This window comes from Pteronotus mesoamericanus, unplaced genomic scaffold, assembly GCF_021234165.1.
Source record: "Pteronotus mesoamericanus isolate MK-2021 breed Mesoamerican mustached bat unplaced genomic scaffold, CSHL_Meso_final contig_130, whole genome shotgun sequence".
In the NCBI taxonomy this organism is placed as follows: Eukaryota; Metazoa; Chordata; class Mammalia; order Chiroptera; family Mormoopidae; genus Pteronotus; species Pteronotus mesoamericanus.
This window is the reverse complement of record NW_026555060.1, coordinates 20,102,136-20,121,084: the sequence shown is the minus strand read 5'-3', so window position 1 is coordinate 20,121,084 and position 18,949 is coordinate 20,102,136. Positions and strand designations below refer to the sequence as shown.

The following is an 18,949-nucleotide window of genomic DNA, read 5'->3' as shown; positions in this document are numbered from 1 at the left end:
GTGGCATGAACTTCTATAGTAGGAGACCTGTGGCATTCAGTGGTGCAGTCTCCTTGATCTCCTGAACTTGGTGCTCTTGGGATAACTTTATGCTGTTTACGTTAGCTCTCTGATTGTTAACTGGGTTTTGGTTGCTGTTGGGTCATTCTTTGGTGGGGCATTCCTTCTGGCTGGCTGACTCCACCCACCACATCTGGTATGCTGTTGTGCAGGTGCTGCCAGAACAAAAGCACACAGCCCAGGAAACAAACCCACACCCGCAAAAATAACCCCCATCCACATTCACACTATCAACAGCAAATGAGCCAGTTTAAAAAGGGTGTAAAGAGATTAAGACTAGTATAAGAAAGGAGAAACATATATGGGATGACTAACTGAAAGAAAAATAATTCTGAGAGAGTAGAGGGAGGAGCAATAATAAGAGTAGGGAATCAGGGCAAGGCGAAAAGAAAAAGAAAAATTTATATCGTAAATAAAAAAGGGAATGAAAAAAGTAGAATGGAGCAAGAGAAGGGAAACATATAGCATTGGCTTTACACAGAAATTTTAAAAATATATATAGTGAAAAAGAAAAAATAAATAAATAGTATAGGAACGAAACTGGAGAAAAAGATCCACCATAGCACTATCAACAACAAATGAGCTAAGATTAATATAGGTGAGATAGGAATAAGAGGGGTAAAAAGAAAGAAAGAAAAGCTTAAGAAACGTCTAAAGGAAAGGGAAGTGTTTTTGTGATGACAGAGGATGAAGGAATACTAAAAATGTGGAACAGAAAAACCAGGCTAAGATAGGATAAAATTAAAATTTGACACACAAAAAAGGAAAAGGCAGGAAGGATGTAGAATGGAGTAGGGGATAAGAAGAGTAAAATTTGAGATTTGAAATACCAAAATAGTGAAGGTCTAGAGATAAAATTGAAGTAATTCAACAACAATCACCCTATCCTCAACCAATGAGCAAAGACTGATAAAGATGGAAGGAGAACAAGGGTATTTTAAGAGCAGGAAAAAGAATGTGAGATGACCAATGACATCAATGACAATAAATGGTTTTGAGAGGCTGGGGGTGGGAGAAATAGTAAGAGTGCAGAATGGGAACAAGTCAGAGCAAGAGAGAAAACAAAATTTTAAATGAAAATAAGAGAAAAGAGGAAGGTAAAATGGGATAACAGAAAGTAGGAGCAAACTATGAGATTTGAAACAAACTATAATACAAAATCTAGTGATTTAACATGCACACACTTAAAGGACAAGAAATGAATGTTAAAGAGCTATGCAGGAGAGAAAATATTGCAAATCATGAAGAAGACTGGTGGAATTCATCTTGGGAGCACCTGAGGTACCTATGTACTTATAATAAGATCTGAGTAAAAAATAATGAAGTAATCCTTGATTAAATGTTATCTGTATTCTGTGAAAGCTACTGTATCATTTTTGTAAGACTGAGAAAAATTCTTAAATATTCTATCTGGGCTTCTTCTGGTATGTACTAGTGGCCAGTTAAATTTGCAAAGTTTTTATGGCTCTCTTATCTCCTACACTGGAAACTGTCACTTCCCATTTTCACTTCTATTGAGGTTCCCACTTTTACAAATTTTTTTTCCATTTACAATTGACATAATATTATATTAGTTTTATGTGTACACACAGTGATTAGACAGTTATATAACTGAACCTCCCACATTTAATTTGCTACCTAAGATGATCCAGGAACACCATTAAAAAAAGTAATTTGTTTTATATATAATTATTTACATCAAGTAGTGAACAATCCAGTGACATTTGCAAAGGATAAAGCAGAAGGTTTGAGATTCATTGCATCTCAGTGAAGAAATTCTACTATTGCCTATAATTAAGTCAGCATAAAGGAAAGCTCCCCATTATTTAAAACTAGGCCTTTTCTGTCCTGTTTTAAGTGGTAAAATATATACAACAAATTTCCCATATGAAACATATTTAGTTCAGTGGCATTAACTACACTCACATTGTTAGGCAACCACCATCATTATGCTTTTCTAGATTTTCATCACCCCAAACTTACACTCTGTACCCACTGATTAAACCATAACTTCTTATTCTTTCATACCTCCAGCACCTGGTAACCACTAGTCTGTACGAATTCTCATGTTCTAGTTATATTGTATAAACACAATCATAACAATATTTGTCTTTTTGTGTCTGGCAAAATGTTTTCAAAGTTCATCTGTGTTGTAACACGTATCAGAATCTCATTCCTTTGTAAGGTTGAATATATTCCATTGTATGTACATACCACATTTTGCTTATTCATTTATCTGTTGATGAACACTTCAGTTGTTTCCACACTTCGGTTATTGAAAATAACACGTCTATGAACACTGCTTTCAGTCTTTTAAACATCGAGCTAGTGAAGCCTATCTTTCTTTCACAGAAAAGTATTATCACATACCACAGTAAAGAGTTTGCGCTGCAATGGCTGATACGATGTCACTTCCTTCAAAGTCCAAGAACAAGCCATGTTGGGTCTCTGACCCATTCCACTGCAAGGCGCATCAAGAAGAATTCGGTCAAAAGATTCTGGTAAGAATGGAGGCTCTCCTGTAAACAGAATTATAAACATATTTATATCTGAACTATTGGTCTACAATAAAAAAAACTCCTGAGACAGAAGCAATTATCAGGACTGAAAAATCAGAGTCTGGAATAGAGAAGAACAATTCCTGCCTTCAATCAAGCATCTGGTGAAACTATTCTGACTTATACTTAATACAAGTGGGGACCAAAAAGCCCCTGAAATTATCTTCTGTAGGGTGGGCCTCCTGTAGTACAAGGCTTTTCCTGCTAGCTGAGTTTTCTGGAATGCATCTCTATCATTGTACCATCTCTATCATTGACATGAGAGGCTGCATTTGGCTTCAGTGATTTTTTTTTGGAAGACTCTTTCAATACATTTGCCCATTTCATGATGGGTGATTTATGAGTGCACCTGCCTACACCATACTGAATGCTCAGCGGTTGACCAAAAAAAAAGCATGACCCCTCATGCCCCACCCTCCTTATTCATCTGGAGCAACTTTTTTGTTCGTTTCCCCAGATGAAAACAGTCCTCAAATGGAAACGTTTTGCCAATGTGGAAGAGATAAAACAAAAAAAAACAGCACAAGCACTAAAAGGCATCAAAATTGATGACTTGAAAAACTGTAATGGAAAAAATGCCCTAATAGTTGTTTTGCCTCAAATGGAGAGTACTTTGAAGGTGACTGAGGTGTAAACATGTAAGAATAAATACACCAATTTTTATAAATAAATTCAGTTTTGGGCGGGAATCCTCATTCATATAGACCTGAGTTTATAAAAAGGTTAAAAATGGGATTATTACAATGGAGGGTTATTCTGTTCATACAGTGCAAACCAAGGCCTAATGAAACGAGACCTTGTATCCCCGATGTCAGAAGCCACAATGCATCAGAGGTATGAGCCGGAATGAATTCAAGTTATTCTGAGAGCCAATAATCCTTTGGTAATCCCCGGTGCAGACAGCCCCAGAAAAAGAAAACACCAATCAGGTTCCAGTGACACATACTAATTCTGTGGCTTCTCAGTCTCCTTGCTTCTGGGGCCATCAGCAAGGCGATGCTATACAGTGACTTGACAGCCTCATGGATCTGATCTTCCACAGGTTTCTCTTTGCATTCACATAAGTCATTTTCCCCATTCCAACTTCTGATATATTTACTGTCACTGGAGAAAGTCATAAAATCAAACAGCCCGCTTATATACTTATGCCAGCAAACTGCTAACAAGATATCGCTCCTGACTACTTTCATATAAAGCTACTTGGTTCCCTACAGCACCCACAGCAGCATTCTGAATCTCACACCAACAGAGCCTTCTGCTTTTTTCTGACTGCAAAACTGTCAGACACAGGCTCTTACTGATTTAACTCATCTCCGTCTACAATCATCCTTGCTTTCTTACCTACTGTCTCAGAATAAATCTCTTTTCAATGGAAACAATTACTTTTAAGGTTTTTGATATACACTGATAAACATCCTTTAGAAAGACTATACCAATTTATACTTCCATTATCATGAATATATTTGTTTTCCCAATATCCTCATCAAATTTGATGATTATTTTATTGGCCATTTTTTTTTCTTTATATGGTCACGTTTTTTGTTTCTGCCCTTTTTTGACTGAGGTTGTTTTATTTTCCTTATTAATTAGAAGTCCTTTGGATATTAAGGATATTAATCTCTCCTCTATTTTCCAAATGTTTCCCTCTACATGTCATTTGCCTAAGTTTTTAAATTATTTTTACATATGTAATTTTTGAATACTAAATATATCCTTTTCTTATTGAGCTTTGCCTTTGCTTTCATGCTTTAAAATCTCCATTTGCGCAATCTGTTCAATGTTCATCTTTATCTGCTTCTAGGTATTCTCAGTTAAATTGTTTACAAAATTACTTTTGTGTACATCCTTCCCCCCACCATCCAAAATAATTTGTCTCAAACCTATTTATTAACTAATTTATTCCTTCTTCCAGGTTTGGAATGCTGCTTTTATCATATACTCAATTCTTGTATGTATTGAGACCCATTTCAAGGGCTTTTGTTTTGCCCCAAATATGCTAGTTATTAATCCATATTTTCTGAACTCCAAATCTACCCAACTGTCTTCAGCTGTGTATGATGTTGAGGTAGGAACTCTGAACAGCTCTCTCTTGCTTTCTGGCCTCCTTTCAAGATTCACCAAAAGGAGATAGAGGAGTGATGGGGATTGTGGAGACGAGAGATAAGAGGTATAGAGAATGGACTTTCTCATTTTTGTTTGCTTTCTACTCCTGTCAAAAGTGTCCCAACAACAGCCTTGTACCTTGGCAGCTGCAGTTTCTAACTTACTCTGTTAAGTATCCATATGAAGTGGACAGAGACCGCTCCCTCAGAGCTCTACGTCCCAGCTCCATGACACTGCCTGCTTTGAGTCCTAAGGAATGAGCAGCAGCTGAGTAGCACCCACCTCCTTAGAGTTTTGACTTCTAGCTCCATGGAGCCTCTTTTCTAAGCTTTTTGATTCTAATGAGCAAATCTCCTCCTTTTCTTTCTCCTGCGATATGGGTAGAAATTGCCTTCTGCAGTCATTACCTCTAGGTGGCCTAAGTGATCTTTTGCTTTTTCAGATCTCCAACACTTATTTAGCTGTTTCCTTATACTGGTTATTTGTACTCAATTGTCTCTCATTAGTAAAAATTTATACTAAGTTCTCTCTATTGAAATGCCTTGTACAGTTTTATTTTGAATCCTGTGGCCCGATGAATTCGCCTAAAACACAGCTCTCAACAAGTTATTCATTCCTCTGACATAATAAAAGCAAAAATATTATTATTTTCACAGCTACCTAACGCTAGGAAATAAACTTCTCAGATGACCAAATAAAGACCATTAGAAGTCTGGCCTTATCTACTTCTCTAGCCGCGTTCTCTGTACTGCCCCATATTCACCAATGTTAAAAACAAAGCAAAACAGAATATTGCTTTGTTACCCAAAGATGTATGAACATTCCTATTTGCATGCCTCTGCTAATTCTTACCTGAGATGTCAAAATGCTACTCATCCTTTTCATGGCCCAACAAATGCCACCTCCTCCCCTAAACTCTTCTCCTATTGTTCCTATGAGAAATAAGCACTCTCTCTGACTTCCAATAGTATATCTTTTAGATGTCTAGTCTTAGAATATAGACAATAGTGTTCATGTCTTATTCCCCCACTACCCAAGCAGTGAAAAATCCTTCAAAGCCAGTAAATCTGCAAGCCCACAAGACACTTTTGTGTGAACTACAATTAAGGTATCCCTGCCTCCAAAATAACACAGAAGCCTGCACATGACGACGAGAACACGGAGTAGATTTCGGCTCTCCACTCAACCCTCGGCCCGGTGCGCCTGCACAGAGCACACCATACACCATGGCCCCGATAAGGATAGTAGCAATGTGTAGTCACTGAACTCACTGTTCCTAAAAAGTACAATTTTCATAGAAGGTACGAGGTGACTATACAGGAATTAAGAAATTCATAGATATATTCTAAACCTGTCTTTGATCAGGCCAAAAATCACCAAAGTGCTCCCCAAATGTACCTGGTCCAAGTGAAATTTCTCTTATGCAAAACTAGAAAGGCATGAGATAAACTTGTAAGGCTTATATGTAGTGCAAGAGTTAGGGCCAGCTGGTAGCGCATGGGTTCTTGACTTTGTGCAGGAGAGATTTCACAACACAAGTCCAGGTGACTAAGAGGCTACATTTATTAAAGCTGGGGACAGTGAAACAAGGAAGGGCCTAGCATAGCAAAAGCAACAGGAGAGCCTTAGCTGGGCTGCCTCAGCTCGTGGGAAGACAGAGAAAAGGGGGCCTTGGGGACAGGTTCAGAGGGTTGGCCTGGGACAAGCTGCCACCGCACACTGCCTTAGAGTTTAGAAGATGTGTGCCTGTTGGCGAAGAAGAGGGGGAAGAAGCGGGGAGAGGAGTGCAACAGGCTGCTCCCCAGAGGGAGAATGTGCACTGGGTCCTTTGTCTTGAGGCTTTTATCTCTTTCTTCAGGTGAGAATCTTAGGGGAGGGCGCGGGAGGATTTCAACAGAATATGCACCCGTTTTCCAGGTGTGTCCTTTCGGGGTCATGGTCTTTGCAGATTGGTCAGTGCTGGGCAGGGGGTTCTTCATCACTGCAGTCAGCCCTAGCCTCCACACCTGGCTCTGCTGCTTTTCTGGGCCTGGAGCTGAAACACAGCTGAGGCCTAGATGTTATCTCTGGGGAGGTGACCTTCTGCATCTGGCTGTAAACTGCTCAGCCAGTTTGTTCAGCTATCTCAGTTTCCCTCTTCCACTTGCCAAGGAATTTTCTTAGTTTCTTACTATGCTGTCTCAAGAGTAGCAGAATTTTCTTTAATCAAACCTTTTTCTCATAATATATAGTCTTGGAATTACCCTTAGAGACTTCTAAAGCTGCATTATTTTGGGATCATCTATAATTCAGGAGCAATTTTATGTAAAAAAAAAAAATGAGACTGAGACAACTTTTGGAATGACGGCATGAGGAGTTCCACAATCTTCTCTCCAGTGAAACAACCACAACTGGTGAAAATTATAAAAAATAAAGACCACAATTTAAAATATCTGGAAAATGTCCAGGATACACATCAAATGAAATAACATTTATTGAAGAAAATACACTTCATCTCAGTAAGAATAGTGAGAATCTATGGCATTTGAGCCACAGCCTGCTCTCTCCTTTGTTCCAACTGCTACTCTCCTACCTGAAGCTCAGAATGAAAAATCCACTCTGTGTGGGTACAGCCAAGACACACACCTCCCTCTCTCCCTAAGTCCCGAGGCAAGGGTATCTCACCCTGAAGGGCAGGTCTGCTGGCTTTTCTCATCTTCCCCCTCCCTCAAACCCCATGGTGCATATGCAAACAAACTCTGCAGCTGCCTTCCTCAGCTCAGCCCCAATTCACAGGTAGGCAGCTCTACCTCAGGCACAGAAGCTGACAACGGCAAAGTCCCAACTGCCCTCACCCCCATTTACTGATGATGGTGAAGAAGAAGTTTCACAATAGGAGAGGCAAGCTGAGAAAACCAGAGGATGTCGTCCCAACCCAGCACTGTGTGGCTCATTCACCAAGTGTCACTCCAAAAGAAATAGGTCACTATCCTGCCCTCATTTCTGGAACAGTGGCCCCAGAGGTTTTGCCAAAGGGGATAGGTAGCAAGTAAAAACAGCTCAGGTGCTCTCCCCAAGCATACTGACTTTATTTTGGACACAATGCTGGGAAGTTTAAGCCTCAAGGTGTTGAAAATAGTGGAGATTGTGGTGGTAAGCAATTAAAAGGAGGCTAGAAGCTCCATGAGAACAATGAGCTAAATCACAGAGCAGCCAGAAGTTTAACTGAGAACTAAGAAATGAGAGAACTAACAAGAGCCTTCTTGGGGTGAGACCAAACCTCAAAGACTGGCCTCAGAGATTACCTGTGCAAAGGGCCCCAAATTTGTTAAGATGGTAAAGCCATTTTTGCCCCAGAGCACTGTTGAAAACAATAGCATAACATGTAATTGATGGAGGCAAAGAGCATCACCTGATACCAACTGAGGAAGAGAGTTTATTTAACACAAAGACCAAGGAAAGAGACAGTAAAGAGAGCCCTCACAAAACTATTGTCATCCCAGGATTACTGTGTACATGCCTGTGAAATATAACTTACTGAAACAACAGTCTAGCCATCACAGTAAACACATAAGCAAACAACTACAAGTCTGGGGAGGAGTGATTTGTACCCAGAGTTGTTACAATGTATTACCCAAAGTGTCCGGTTTTCAACAACAAATTATGTTGGTGTAAAGAAACATGGAAAGTGTAACCCAAACAACAGAAAGTACCTTTGAGAGGGTATAGATGGCAGGCTTAGCCAGTAAAATATATTGAAAGAATTAAATAAAAAGAAACTATGCTTCAGGAAGAAAAAGAACATATAGCAACAATGTCTCATCAAATAAAACATATCAATAAATACAAATTACAAAAAAAGAAACAGGCAAAATAGAGACAGATTCAAAGATAGAAAGCAGGCTGAAAGCTCACTGGGGTGGTGGTTGGAGGGGTGGAGGGATGAAGAAAAACGAGAAAGAACACCCACATGGACACCCACAACAGTGTAGTAACTGCGGGGAGTGGGGGTTGGAGGGGTTGAGGTGGAAAACGGTATAGAGAAGATAAATGGTAATGGAAAAAATACAATAAAAACAAATGGAAATTCTGCTGTTGAATGTATAACAACAAATGAAAAATGCATTATAGGGGCTAAATCATACAGTTAGTTGACAGAAAAAAAAAAAAAGTGTACCGAAAGACAGAAGGATTGAAATTATGCAAATTGAAGATCAGAGACAAAAGAAGAAAAATAAAGTCTCAGAGAAATGTGTGACACCATAAAGCACATGAATATAGACATAGTAAGCCCTGGTCAGGTGGCTCAGTAGGTTGGACCATTGTCCCATACACCAAAGGGTGCAGGTTCAATCCCTGGTAAGGGCATGTACCTAGGTTAAGAGTTCAATCCCCAGTCAGGGCACATGTGGGAAGCAACTGATTTATGTTTCTCTCTCACATAGATGGTTTCTCTCCCCCCTCCCCTCTTAAAATCAATAAAAATATCTTTGGGTGAGGGTTAAAAATAAAAAACTATAATTAAAAAATATAGACACATAATAAGAGCACCAGAAGAAGAAAGAGAGAGGATCAAGATGGCAGAGGAGTGAGTGGAAGTCACAATGACCTCCTCCCACGGCCAATCTGGAATTACAACAAAATGGTGGAGAAATCACCTGGAACAAGCAACTGAACAATAGCAAGAGAGGAGCCTTATAACCTCAGACAGACCGAAGAAATCAGCTTTAGCACAGCCTAACTGGTAAAGAGTGTGGTAGAGACTTGAGAAGGTGGGTGGGGCACCCACAGGCAGCAGCACCAGAAGGATAATGAAACGGCCAGTTGGATCCCCCTGAGAAGAACATGGTCTAAACCATATATGGGGATCTCCAGCCTACAGCCCCAGAGCCTGAAAAGTACAGATAACAGCCAGCTGCGAAAAGTGGTAGGACTGCTCTCTGCCAGAGACAGGTAGCTGGAAATGCAAAGAGCCTTTTAAAGGGCCAATGCATAAATTTTTATTTGTAGCCACTTACCCTGGTCTGCCGCAGAGGTGGGGGCAGAATGGGCTAGAGGCACCTGAGGAGAGACAGGGAAAGGAGGCTTTGGGGAGATAACAGAGAGAGTAGCCAGCAGAATCCTGGTGCTGACTCCTCCCCCATATGGCAGCAGCCATCTTGCTCAGGCAGACCACTCCCCTGAGTGGCAGAAGCATGAGAGGACCCAATAGTCCCCAGGAGGGACTCTGACCTGCTCTGTGGTACCTAAGCCTGACTGCTGAGTGCATAGTGACCAGATTAACTGAAGGAGACAGCCACAGACAGTAGAGTCCTGGAAGTCTCAAAGAGACTGCCTAAGGTCACACAGGGTCAACAGCTGACATCATCAGAAGCAGATCCAGAAAGAAAAGCCAATGGTCTCCTACCACAGAAGTTCACACCACAAAGTCAGGAAATCAAGACAGATCAATTTAAGAAGCAGAAGCAAAAAAGAAGAGTCTCGCAAATAATGGGAAGACAAAGATATACCCCCCATTCAAAGGGAAAGGAGGAATCACCAGAGAGAACTAAATGAAATAGAGACAAGTAAACTATCAGATATTGAGCTCATATGAAGAATACCATTTCTGAACTGAAGAACACAGTAGAAGGAATCAAAAGCAGGCTAGATGAAGCAGAAGATTGAATCAGTGAGATGGAGGATAAGGTAGAAAAAAGCTCCCAGAAAGAACAAGAAATAAAAAAAAGATTAGAAAAGAATGAAGAGGCATTGAGGGAAATGCAGGACAATCTGAAACGCAATAATATTCACATAATAGGGATACCGAAAGGAGAAGAAGGGGAAAAAGGGATAAAGAACCTCTTTGAAAAAGTAATGATGGAAAATTTTCCCAGTTTGCGGAGAGAAAAGGTCTCATGGATCCAGGAAGCACAGAGGGCCCCATTCAAGAGGGACCCAATGAGGCCCACTCCAAGACACATCATCATTTAAATGGCAAATATCAAAGACAAACAGAGAATCCTAAAGGCAGCAAGGGAGAAATAGGTAGAAACATATAAGGGAGCCCCAGTATGGCTCGCAGCTGACTTCTCAACAAAAGCACTACAAGCCAGAAGGGAATAGCAAGAAATATTCCAAGTCATGAAAAGCAAAGGCCTGCAACCAAGACTACTCTACACAGCAAGGCATGCAATTAAAATGAAAGGCAAAATAAGGAGTTTCCCAGGCCAAAAAAAAACAAAAAACAAAAGGCTAAAAGAATATACCTCCACCAAACCAGCACAGCAAAATATGCTAAAGGGACTGCTTTAAGAAAATGAAAAAAGAGAGCCTATGAATACCCAGTTCCTTTCACAGTCACCAATACTTGATATTACCAGTATTTTTAATACTTATTAATCTGTGACAGTGATGTTATTTTAATTGTTACTTTATTATTTGTTGAAACTAAACCTGTTTGTGTGTATTTCTTGCCTATTTCTATTATCTTTTAAAAAGCTTTAAATGACTTTTTGGTATTCTTTATCTATTTTTTGTTTAAAGGTTTATAGAATTTTTTCCCTAAAAAAAACCCCCAAAATCTATTAACCCTTTTTCAGATGTGCTGCAAATACTTTCCTATTCTATTGCCCTTTAACTTTTTTTATATGTATATATTGTATATAGTCTTAAATGTTTAATATAGTCATATTGTCAATATTTTACTTTATAGCTTCTGGGTTTGAATATTTTATTTCAGGGTAAGAAAAGTATTATTTTGTATTTTCTCCTAAAACTTCTTAGATTTTACATATTGATTTTTAACTCAGCTGAATATTTTTTGTATACTGTGTGAAACAGGGCTCTATATTTGTTTTAATTCAAGTAATAGTGGTCCATGCACCTTATTTGTTGAAAAAGCCTTATTTGCGCCATTGATTTGAAATATCAATTTAATCACTTATTACATTGTTAGCCAGATATATATGTTTGTTTCTAGAAAGCCCATTTGATGTCATTGATTTACTTGATCATTTCTGTGCTGGTGTCATGTTTTAATGACTGAGACTTTATAGTGGGTCTAAATTTTTTAATATTTTATAATGGATTTTGACAATTAAAATAAATAAATAAATAATCAATCTGCATTTAAAAAAAGAAAAAGAAAGAAGGAACTCCTACCTTTTGCAACAACATGGATGGAACTGGAGAATCTTATGCTAGGGGAAATAAGCCAGTCGGTGAACAGCAAATACCGTATGATCTCACCTATATGTGGAATCTATTCAACAAAAAAAACTAACGAACAAAAGAAACCACAGGCATGGAAACATGGAATAGACTGAAAGTGACCAGAGGGGATGGGGAAAGAGGAAAATGGTGGAAAGGGTAGGGGCTAGACAAGGAACATGTATGAATGACCCATGGACATGGATAACAGAGTGGGAACTGACTGTGGGAGCAGGGGGTTGGGGTGGGGCGGGGTGGGGTGGGGTGGGTAGAGTAGGGCAAAAGCGGAAAAACTGAGACAACTGTAATAGAATAAACATGATTTAAAAATAAAAATTTTTTTTAAAAAAAGAAGAAAGGGATAAAGTAGAAAAATATCTGAAAAAATTATCCAAACTGCTCAACGAACTTTAAGTAGGACAAAGGCAAAAAGATCAGCTATCAGATACATCATACTAAAAATTGTGAAAGCAAAGTGCAAAAAAAAATCTTTAAAGCTGCAAGAAAAAATGGCTCAAATATAATAGGAAGGCACATAAAACAGACACAAGGGATAACCCTGGACACCTACTACATAGGACACTCTGCTACAAACAGACTACAAACTACAGAGTTAGAAGGAATATTTGTCCTTACATCATTGGAGAGAAAATCCACAGTCCAGTCTGAAAATGGCATTACTCAGTGCTAAAAGCTCATGATACCAAACCTATATTTAATACCCAGTTCAACTGCAGTTTCAACGTCTCCCAGAAACATCTTTCTGGTCAAGCACCAGTAAGGTCATCTGTCACTGTGGGCCTTCTGCATCCCCCATAAAAAGAAGAGGCAACCTACATGATAAAAACCCATCCCCTTCTCTTCTCAGAAAGCGAAAAAAAAGGTGGCTTGGCCCAAAAATAATCCTTTTTTTTTTCTTTTATTAATAGTTCTCTGGTCCCACCCTTCTTCCTATAAAAACCTTCCACTTTATATGGCTGCTTCCAGTTGCTAGATGGTATGTTACTCAATTCATGAATTGGCTTAATAAAGCCAATTAGAACTTCAGGCTTACTCCTTCAATTTTGTTAACAATGGTAATCTACATGATCTGCAATGGGGTGGAAAATCTAAGGCCACATCCTTAGCGGTTAATGTCATTAGTTCATCAAAACATGCAAGTTTCTCCAGTATGCCATGAAATCAAATCTAAACAAAGTGACAGAGATAGAGAAATAGAGACGGAGTTAATAAATGTAACAGTTTCTCCTCCCTTCCCAGCTCTACAACCCCATTCCTCAAGAAGGAAGAAAGATTACAAAGTAGATTAGGAATCATAAAACTGAAAGACTCAAAAGCTTTGAGATGCAGTGTGAAATTAAAACAAGTATGTCAGGTATAAAGAGTTTGACCAAGTCTTGGGAGTTTGACTTACATTAGTAAAAACTTGATATTCAGGGATGAGATGAAAAGCAAATAAAAGCTATCTATTACAGCAAAATATCTTAGATCCATGTGGAAGTTTCAAGGCCCTCTGGATATTGTGGGGCTAGAACAATGACAGCAAAACCTAATTGTTTGTAAAAGCCTTAAAAGATAAAATTTAACTCACCTTCTGTGTCCTCAGCCATATCAAGTTTAAGCGCCTTTGTTCCATCAAAGCAAAAAGCCCTGATGGAATTCAGCCCTAATAATAAAGCATTCTGCTTTATTTTGTTTACTTTGTTGGCTATTTTATCCAGTGCTATTACTTCTCCCTAAACAAACAAACATATAGTGTAAATATAAAGCAATCATGAAAATTATTAAAACTAAGAAAACTATGAAAAATTATCATCTTTCCCACTTTCCTCCTACCCCTAGTTTTAAAATTGGCATACAATAAGCACTAACTAAATATTTATTTAATCAATCAACCAATTAATCACAATCAATCATTAAAATCTGATTCCTGATCAAGAAAGCTATCTGTAAGTGAAGATACAGGAATGTATGAGTATTTCAGGAACCATTTAGTTTCACAGAATTTGAAACAAACAAAAAAGATAGCATCAATTGGCCATATCCTTTTCTCTCTTTTTTGAAAATGTATTGATTTGAGAAAGAGAAAGGAAGAAAGAGAAAAAGAAAGAGAGCAAGAGAGAGAGACATTGACTTGTCATTTCACTTATGTATGCATTCACTGCTTGATTCTGGTATGTGCCCTGACCAGGGATCAAACTTGCAACCTAGAGCATCGATCAGGATGACACTCTAACCAACGGAGCTACCAGGCCAGGGCGCCATGTCCTTCTTGAGATAAAGAATCGTAGTTGAAGTACAGAGTGGCTCCAAGGCCACAGTGAGTTCTAAATACAAATAAAACTAGCTCATAATGAAAAAATATACATTGGCAAATATGTATACATAGGAAAAATACAGTAAAATCTGAGCTAAAATTATACAATGACGTACTTATTATATTTTGTGACAATGAAACAGCTTTTATAATTAAGCCAGATCATCAGGTTTTTATGTACCCTAAAACTAGAAGCACACACACATTTATGTATCTTATATATATATGTGTTCACATATCAACGCTATGTATTTTGACACTTTAAAAATACACTGTCAACTTTCTGTGCCGATAGCGCACTCACCAACATGGCGAATGTTCCTAAAACCGGCCGGATTTTCTGTAAGAAGTGTGGCAAGCATCAACCCCATAAATCACAGAGTACACATGAAAGGCAAGGATTCTCTACGTGTGCAGGGAAAATGGCATTACGACAGGAAGCAGAGTGGCTATGGTGGGCAGACTAAGCCAATTTCCAAAACAGGGCTAAAACTACAAACAAGATTGTGCTGAGGCTTGAATGAAAGCAACTGCAGAGCTAAGAGAATGCTGGTTATTAAGAGATGCAAGCATTCTGAACTGGAAGGAAATAAGAAGAGAAAGGGCCAAGTGCTCCAGTTTTAAGCTTCATATTTTGTTTTACTATGTAACAAGAAAATCTTGAGGATATGTTCACTTCAAAAAAATATATATATACTCTCAAATTATTTTAGTAGTAGAATTTATTTTAATAGTTTAAAACATGGTATAATTAGCAACATGGAAAAATCTCTTAAATGTTTCACTTAAACTTATTTTATGACAAAAGAATTCTATAAATGTATTAGCAAATTTGGGATTCAAGAAGGTCTTGAGATATTCTTCACAAGTGATAACTGTTTACTGAACTTAATATGTGATGACTGACATCAATGAATAGCCTTTTCTTTGGCTGAGTCTGAAATAAATCAGATTATGAATGTCTGCATGATGTTTCTTAAGTTACATGCAGTTCCACTTTCATCACTGAAATATCTAATACAGCGACAGTTTTGTTGGGAAGACAGTCTTACCTGGTCATGCATTAGTGCTGCAATGTGCGTTGTTTTGCCTCCAGGTGCTGCACACAAATCTAAAATCTTCTCTCCAGGTTGAGGATCCAGAACATGAGTTACTACAGCAGATGGCAAATTCTATAAAGGAAAAAAAGTCAATTATCAATGATTCTAAATCAATTTAAATTTCAGAATCAGAGAATGTAGAGAAACCTTTGGAGATAATCCAGTACAGTATCTTCTGCCAAGAGAACATTTTTTATAACTAAAATGGTTTCAGGAAATTCTCAATATCCTAGAGTATCCTATAATCTCATAGGACATTCACATGTACATATACACACATGCACACACACAATGCATTTCTCCAATCAATCCAGCAATAAAGGCATATTGTCCTTTCTTTTTTCTTTTTTGTATTTTTTTCCATTTATCCCTCTTAAATCCTTTTCCACCTTTGCCTACCTCCTTCCTTTCTCAATTCAGTGGTTCTCAGTATTTTGGAGGCCAGAGATCCCTTAGGAATATGAGAAAGCTCTGGATCTTTTCCCCAGAAAATGTATAAAAATTTGCAATTTCATGTGCTTCATCATCTAACTCTCACTTGAAAATCCCAGTTTATGCTGCTAATGCCACTGAAAGGCATGTCTGGGTTCCTATCTTCCTCCCACTACCACATTTTGGTAGGAGAAAAATAAAATGTAAAGAAGTCTTAGCTATTTTTGATACACAGCTAGAAATATATGAGATTATACAACCCAAATATACCTCCATCTACAACAGTAAGTTGTAAGTTATATTAAATCACTATTAGTATTAATTATATATGGACTGTTACTACAGGATGACAGCCTTAAATAATATAGAATATCACAAAATAGTTGTATTTTTTAAAAAATTAGCAAGAAAAAAAGTAAAGACTAACAGGCATAGGGCTATTTTAAGGTTTCAATTAATTCTTACACCAAAACATTTACATCTAAAACATTTACATATCAAGAACTGTGAGAAGGCTACAACACTCAGGTGAATCCAAGATGACCAGTCCAAAACAAATCAATGGCGAGAAAGGAGACACAAACCAGCAAATTGCCCCCCGCCCACCCCATATAGGAATGATTAAAATCAATGCAAACAACTAAGGTACCTGAAAAGTAGTGCCATAATACTGAACACTAAGGAACAGCTTCACCTGTTACAGATAGTTTCTCTCCATAGTCTGGTCTATTCCAAAAAATTTTTTAAATTGAACTCTAATATGAAAACACTAAAACATTTATGTAGCTAATAGAAATTCTTTATCTAGGGATTGGTTATGCTTAAATCTTAATAGATATGTAACAATGATGACAGACATTTTTACTAAAATGTAACATGTTAAAAACCTTCTGGTCATGCAATAAGTAAAAATTATGAAATAGTCCAAGTAAAAAAGCTTCACTAAGTATATAAATGATGACAGTTTCTGGTTTTTCTTTTTAACCAATTTATTCTACTATCTTTCTCTACAGTAGTTCTCAATCCTGGCTACATAAGAGAATCACCTAGTGAGTTTTTTTTTTTAATGTTCAGAAACAAAACAATCATAAAATTCAATTGGAATCACAGAAGACCCTAAATAGTCAAAGCAATATTTAGAAAGAAGAACAAAGCTGGAGGCAACACACTATCAGATTTCAAACTCTGCTACAAAGGTTCAGTGGTTAAAACAATGTTACTGGCATAAAAGCAGGCACAGATCAATGAAACAGACTAAAGAGCCCAAAAATAAATTCATGCACATGTGACAAAGGAGGCAAGAACACACAATAGGGAATGGACAGTCTCTTCAATAAATGGTGTTGGGAACACTGAACAGCCAGCCACATGCAGAATGAAACTGGGCCACTGTCTTCCACCATATACAAAAATCAACTCAAAATGGATCAAAGACTTGAATGCAAGACTTGAAACTATAAAACTAGAAGAAAACAAGGGCAGTAAGCTCGTTGACACAGGTCTTAGCAATGACTACTTTTTGAAACTGACACCCAAAATAAAAGCAGCAAAATAAAAACGAGACTACATCAAAGTGAAAAGCTTCTGGAGCGTCCCAGTCAAGATGGCAGAGTAGGCAAACACTGTGTTCGCCTCCTCCTGCAACATGAAAATTACATCTAAATTACATAACAACTCCCTGAAGATTAGCTAAACAGAATCCCCATAACTGATATAAAGATGAAGCCACACGGAGACCGGTAGGAGTAGAAGAGAGACTGCAACAGGCTGGTCCCACATCAATGTGTGGCAGATAAAAATTGGGAGGGATATCTCAGCTTTGGAGGTTTCCCCTGAGGAGCAAGGGGTCCCCAGCCCCACACCAGGCTTCTAGCCCAGGGCTCCAGTGCCAGGAAGAGAAGCCCCCATAACTTCTGGCTGTGAAAACCAGCAGGGATTGTGGCTGAGGGAGGCCTTTCGGTGTCTCAGGCAATGAAGCCCTTAAAGCGTCAGCACACAGACTTCACTCACAAATTCACTTAGTCTGAGCTCCAGTACAGGGGCAGCTGTTCAAAAGTGCCAGGGCCGTGCGGAGAGGAACTGAACTGCCTGGTTTCAGGGCGGGGGCTGGAGGGACAGCTCTGTCTGGGGATGGAGTGCTGGCAGGCACCACTCTTTCTTTTTTTAAGCCCTCCCCTGACACAGCCAGCAAGCACAGGCCGACCTGCTGGCAGGTGCTGTTGTTCCTTCGTTAGGCCCTTCTCCCACCCAGCCAGCAACGCAGAGCAGCTTCAAATCCGAGGGATCCATTAACTTGGGTAACACCTCTGACCTTCAGTATCTTCTTCTTATATTGGAAGTAATAATGATAGTAGTGATAATAATGCCATCTACCCAGATTGCAACAAATCAGTTAATGTACACACAGTACTTAATAAACCAAACAAGGCAAAACAAATTACATGTTATAGCACCACAATAACCACCTGACAAAAATCTGTTAGTAGTAAACCATCTGAATCTTACTCAAAGTTACAAATGAACACTTATATACATCAAATGCATGTATTATTTAGAGATTAACATTTTGAGATGGAAAGCGTCAATTATTATAAGCTTTATATTAAAGCACCTGGGCAAAACGGCAGTCAATCAGTTGAGGGGAAAAAAGGATGCTTACATATTGTCTTCTTACTGCTTAACCAAAGGTAGATCAGAAAATTTATAAATAGACCACCATAAATGTTAAGTGAACTACAAAAAACACTCTTAGATGTCCAATAATTCACTGTAGTATATGTTGCAATGTCACTAAATATTTTACTTTTATAATTACTTACCTGTAAAAATAAGTAGCTGGACAGTACACTGTCAAATGAGGGGCTGAGATATAATGGTTCTGTCATTCTTATGCCTATACCTCTGAAAAGCAGGAAATCTAATGTTAGTCTGTATGAATTGTATTGTGTATACAGAACAAACTCCATTTCTAAGAACAAACACAACATACTCAACTCCAAAATACTTAGAACATTCCAGTGAATTGTTTCTGAATGTCTACTTGAAATAGGAGGCTGTCAGGAGAATTGAAAAGGATAAAGTTACACAAATTTTTCATTTGGGTATAAGTAGAATAAAAAGCAAAGAACATCTGATAGCTACCCCTCTGACAGTCTCCTTCGCACCATACCTACTAGCACAAACATATCCAACTATACAGTATTTAACTT

General features: G+C 38.3%; 1 protein-coding gene across 2 annotated transcripts in view; it reads right to left on the bottom strand.

Annotated features, from left to right (window-relative positions):
• NSUN6 (NOP2/Sun RNA methyltransferase 6) overlaps positions 1 to 18,949 on the bottom strand; it is a 41,368-nt gene that overhangs the window by 6,515 nt on the left and 15,904 nt on the right. For both annotated transcript variants that reach the window (XM_054592997.1, XM_054593007.1), the window contains exons 6-9: positions 18,560 to 18,641; positions 15,261 to 15,380; positions 13,483 to 13,627; positions 2,431 to 2,579 (exon numbers count right to left, since the gene is read on the bottom strand). In XM_054592997.1, coding sequence (XP_054448972.1) covers positions 2,431 to 2,579; positions 13,483 to 13,627; positions 15,261 to 15,380; positions 18,560 to 18,641 — 496 coding nt within the window. The remainder of the gene's footprint in view (positions 1 to 2,430; positions 2,580 to 13,482; positions 13,628 to 15,260; positions 15,381 to 18,559; positions 18,642 to 18,949) is intronic.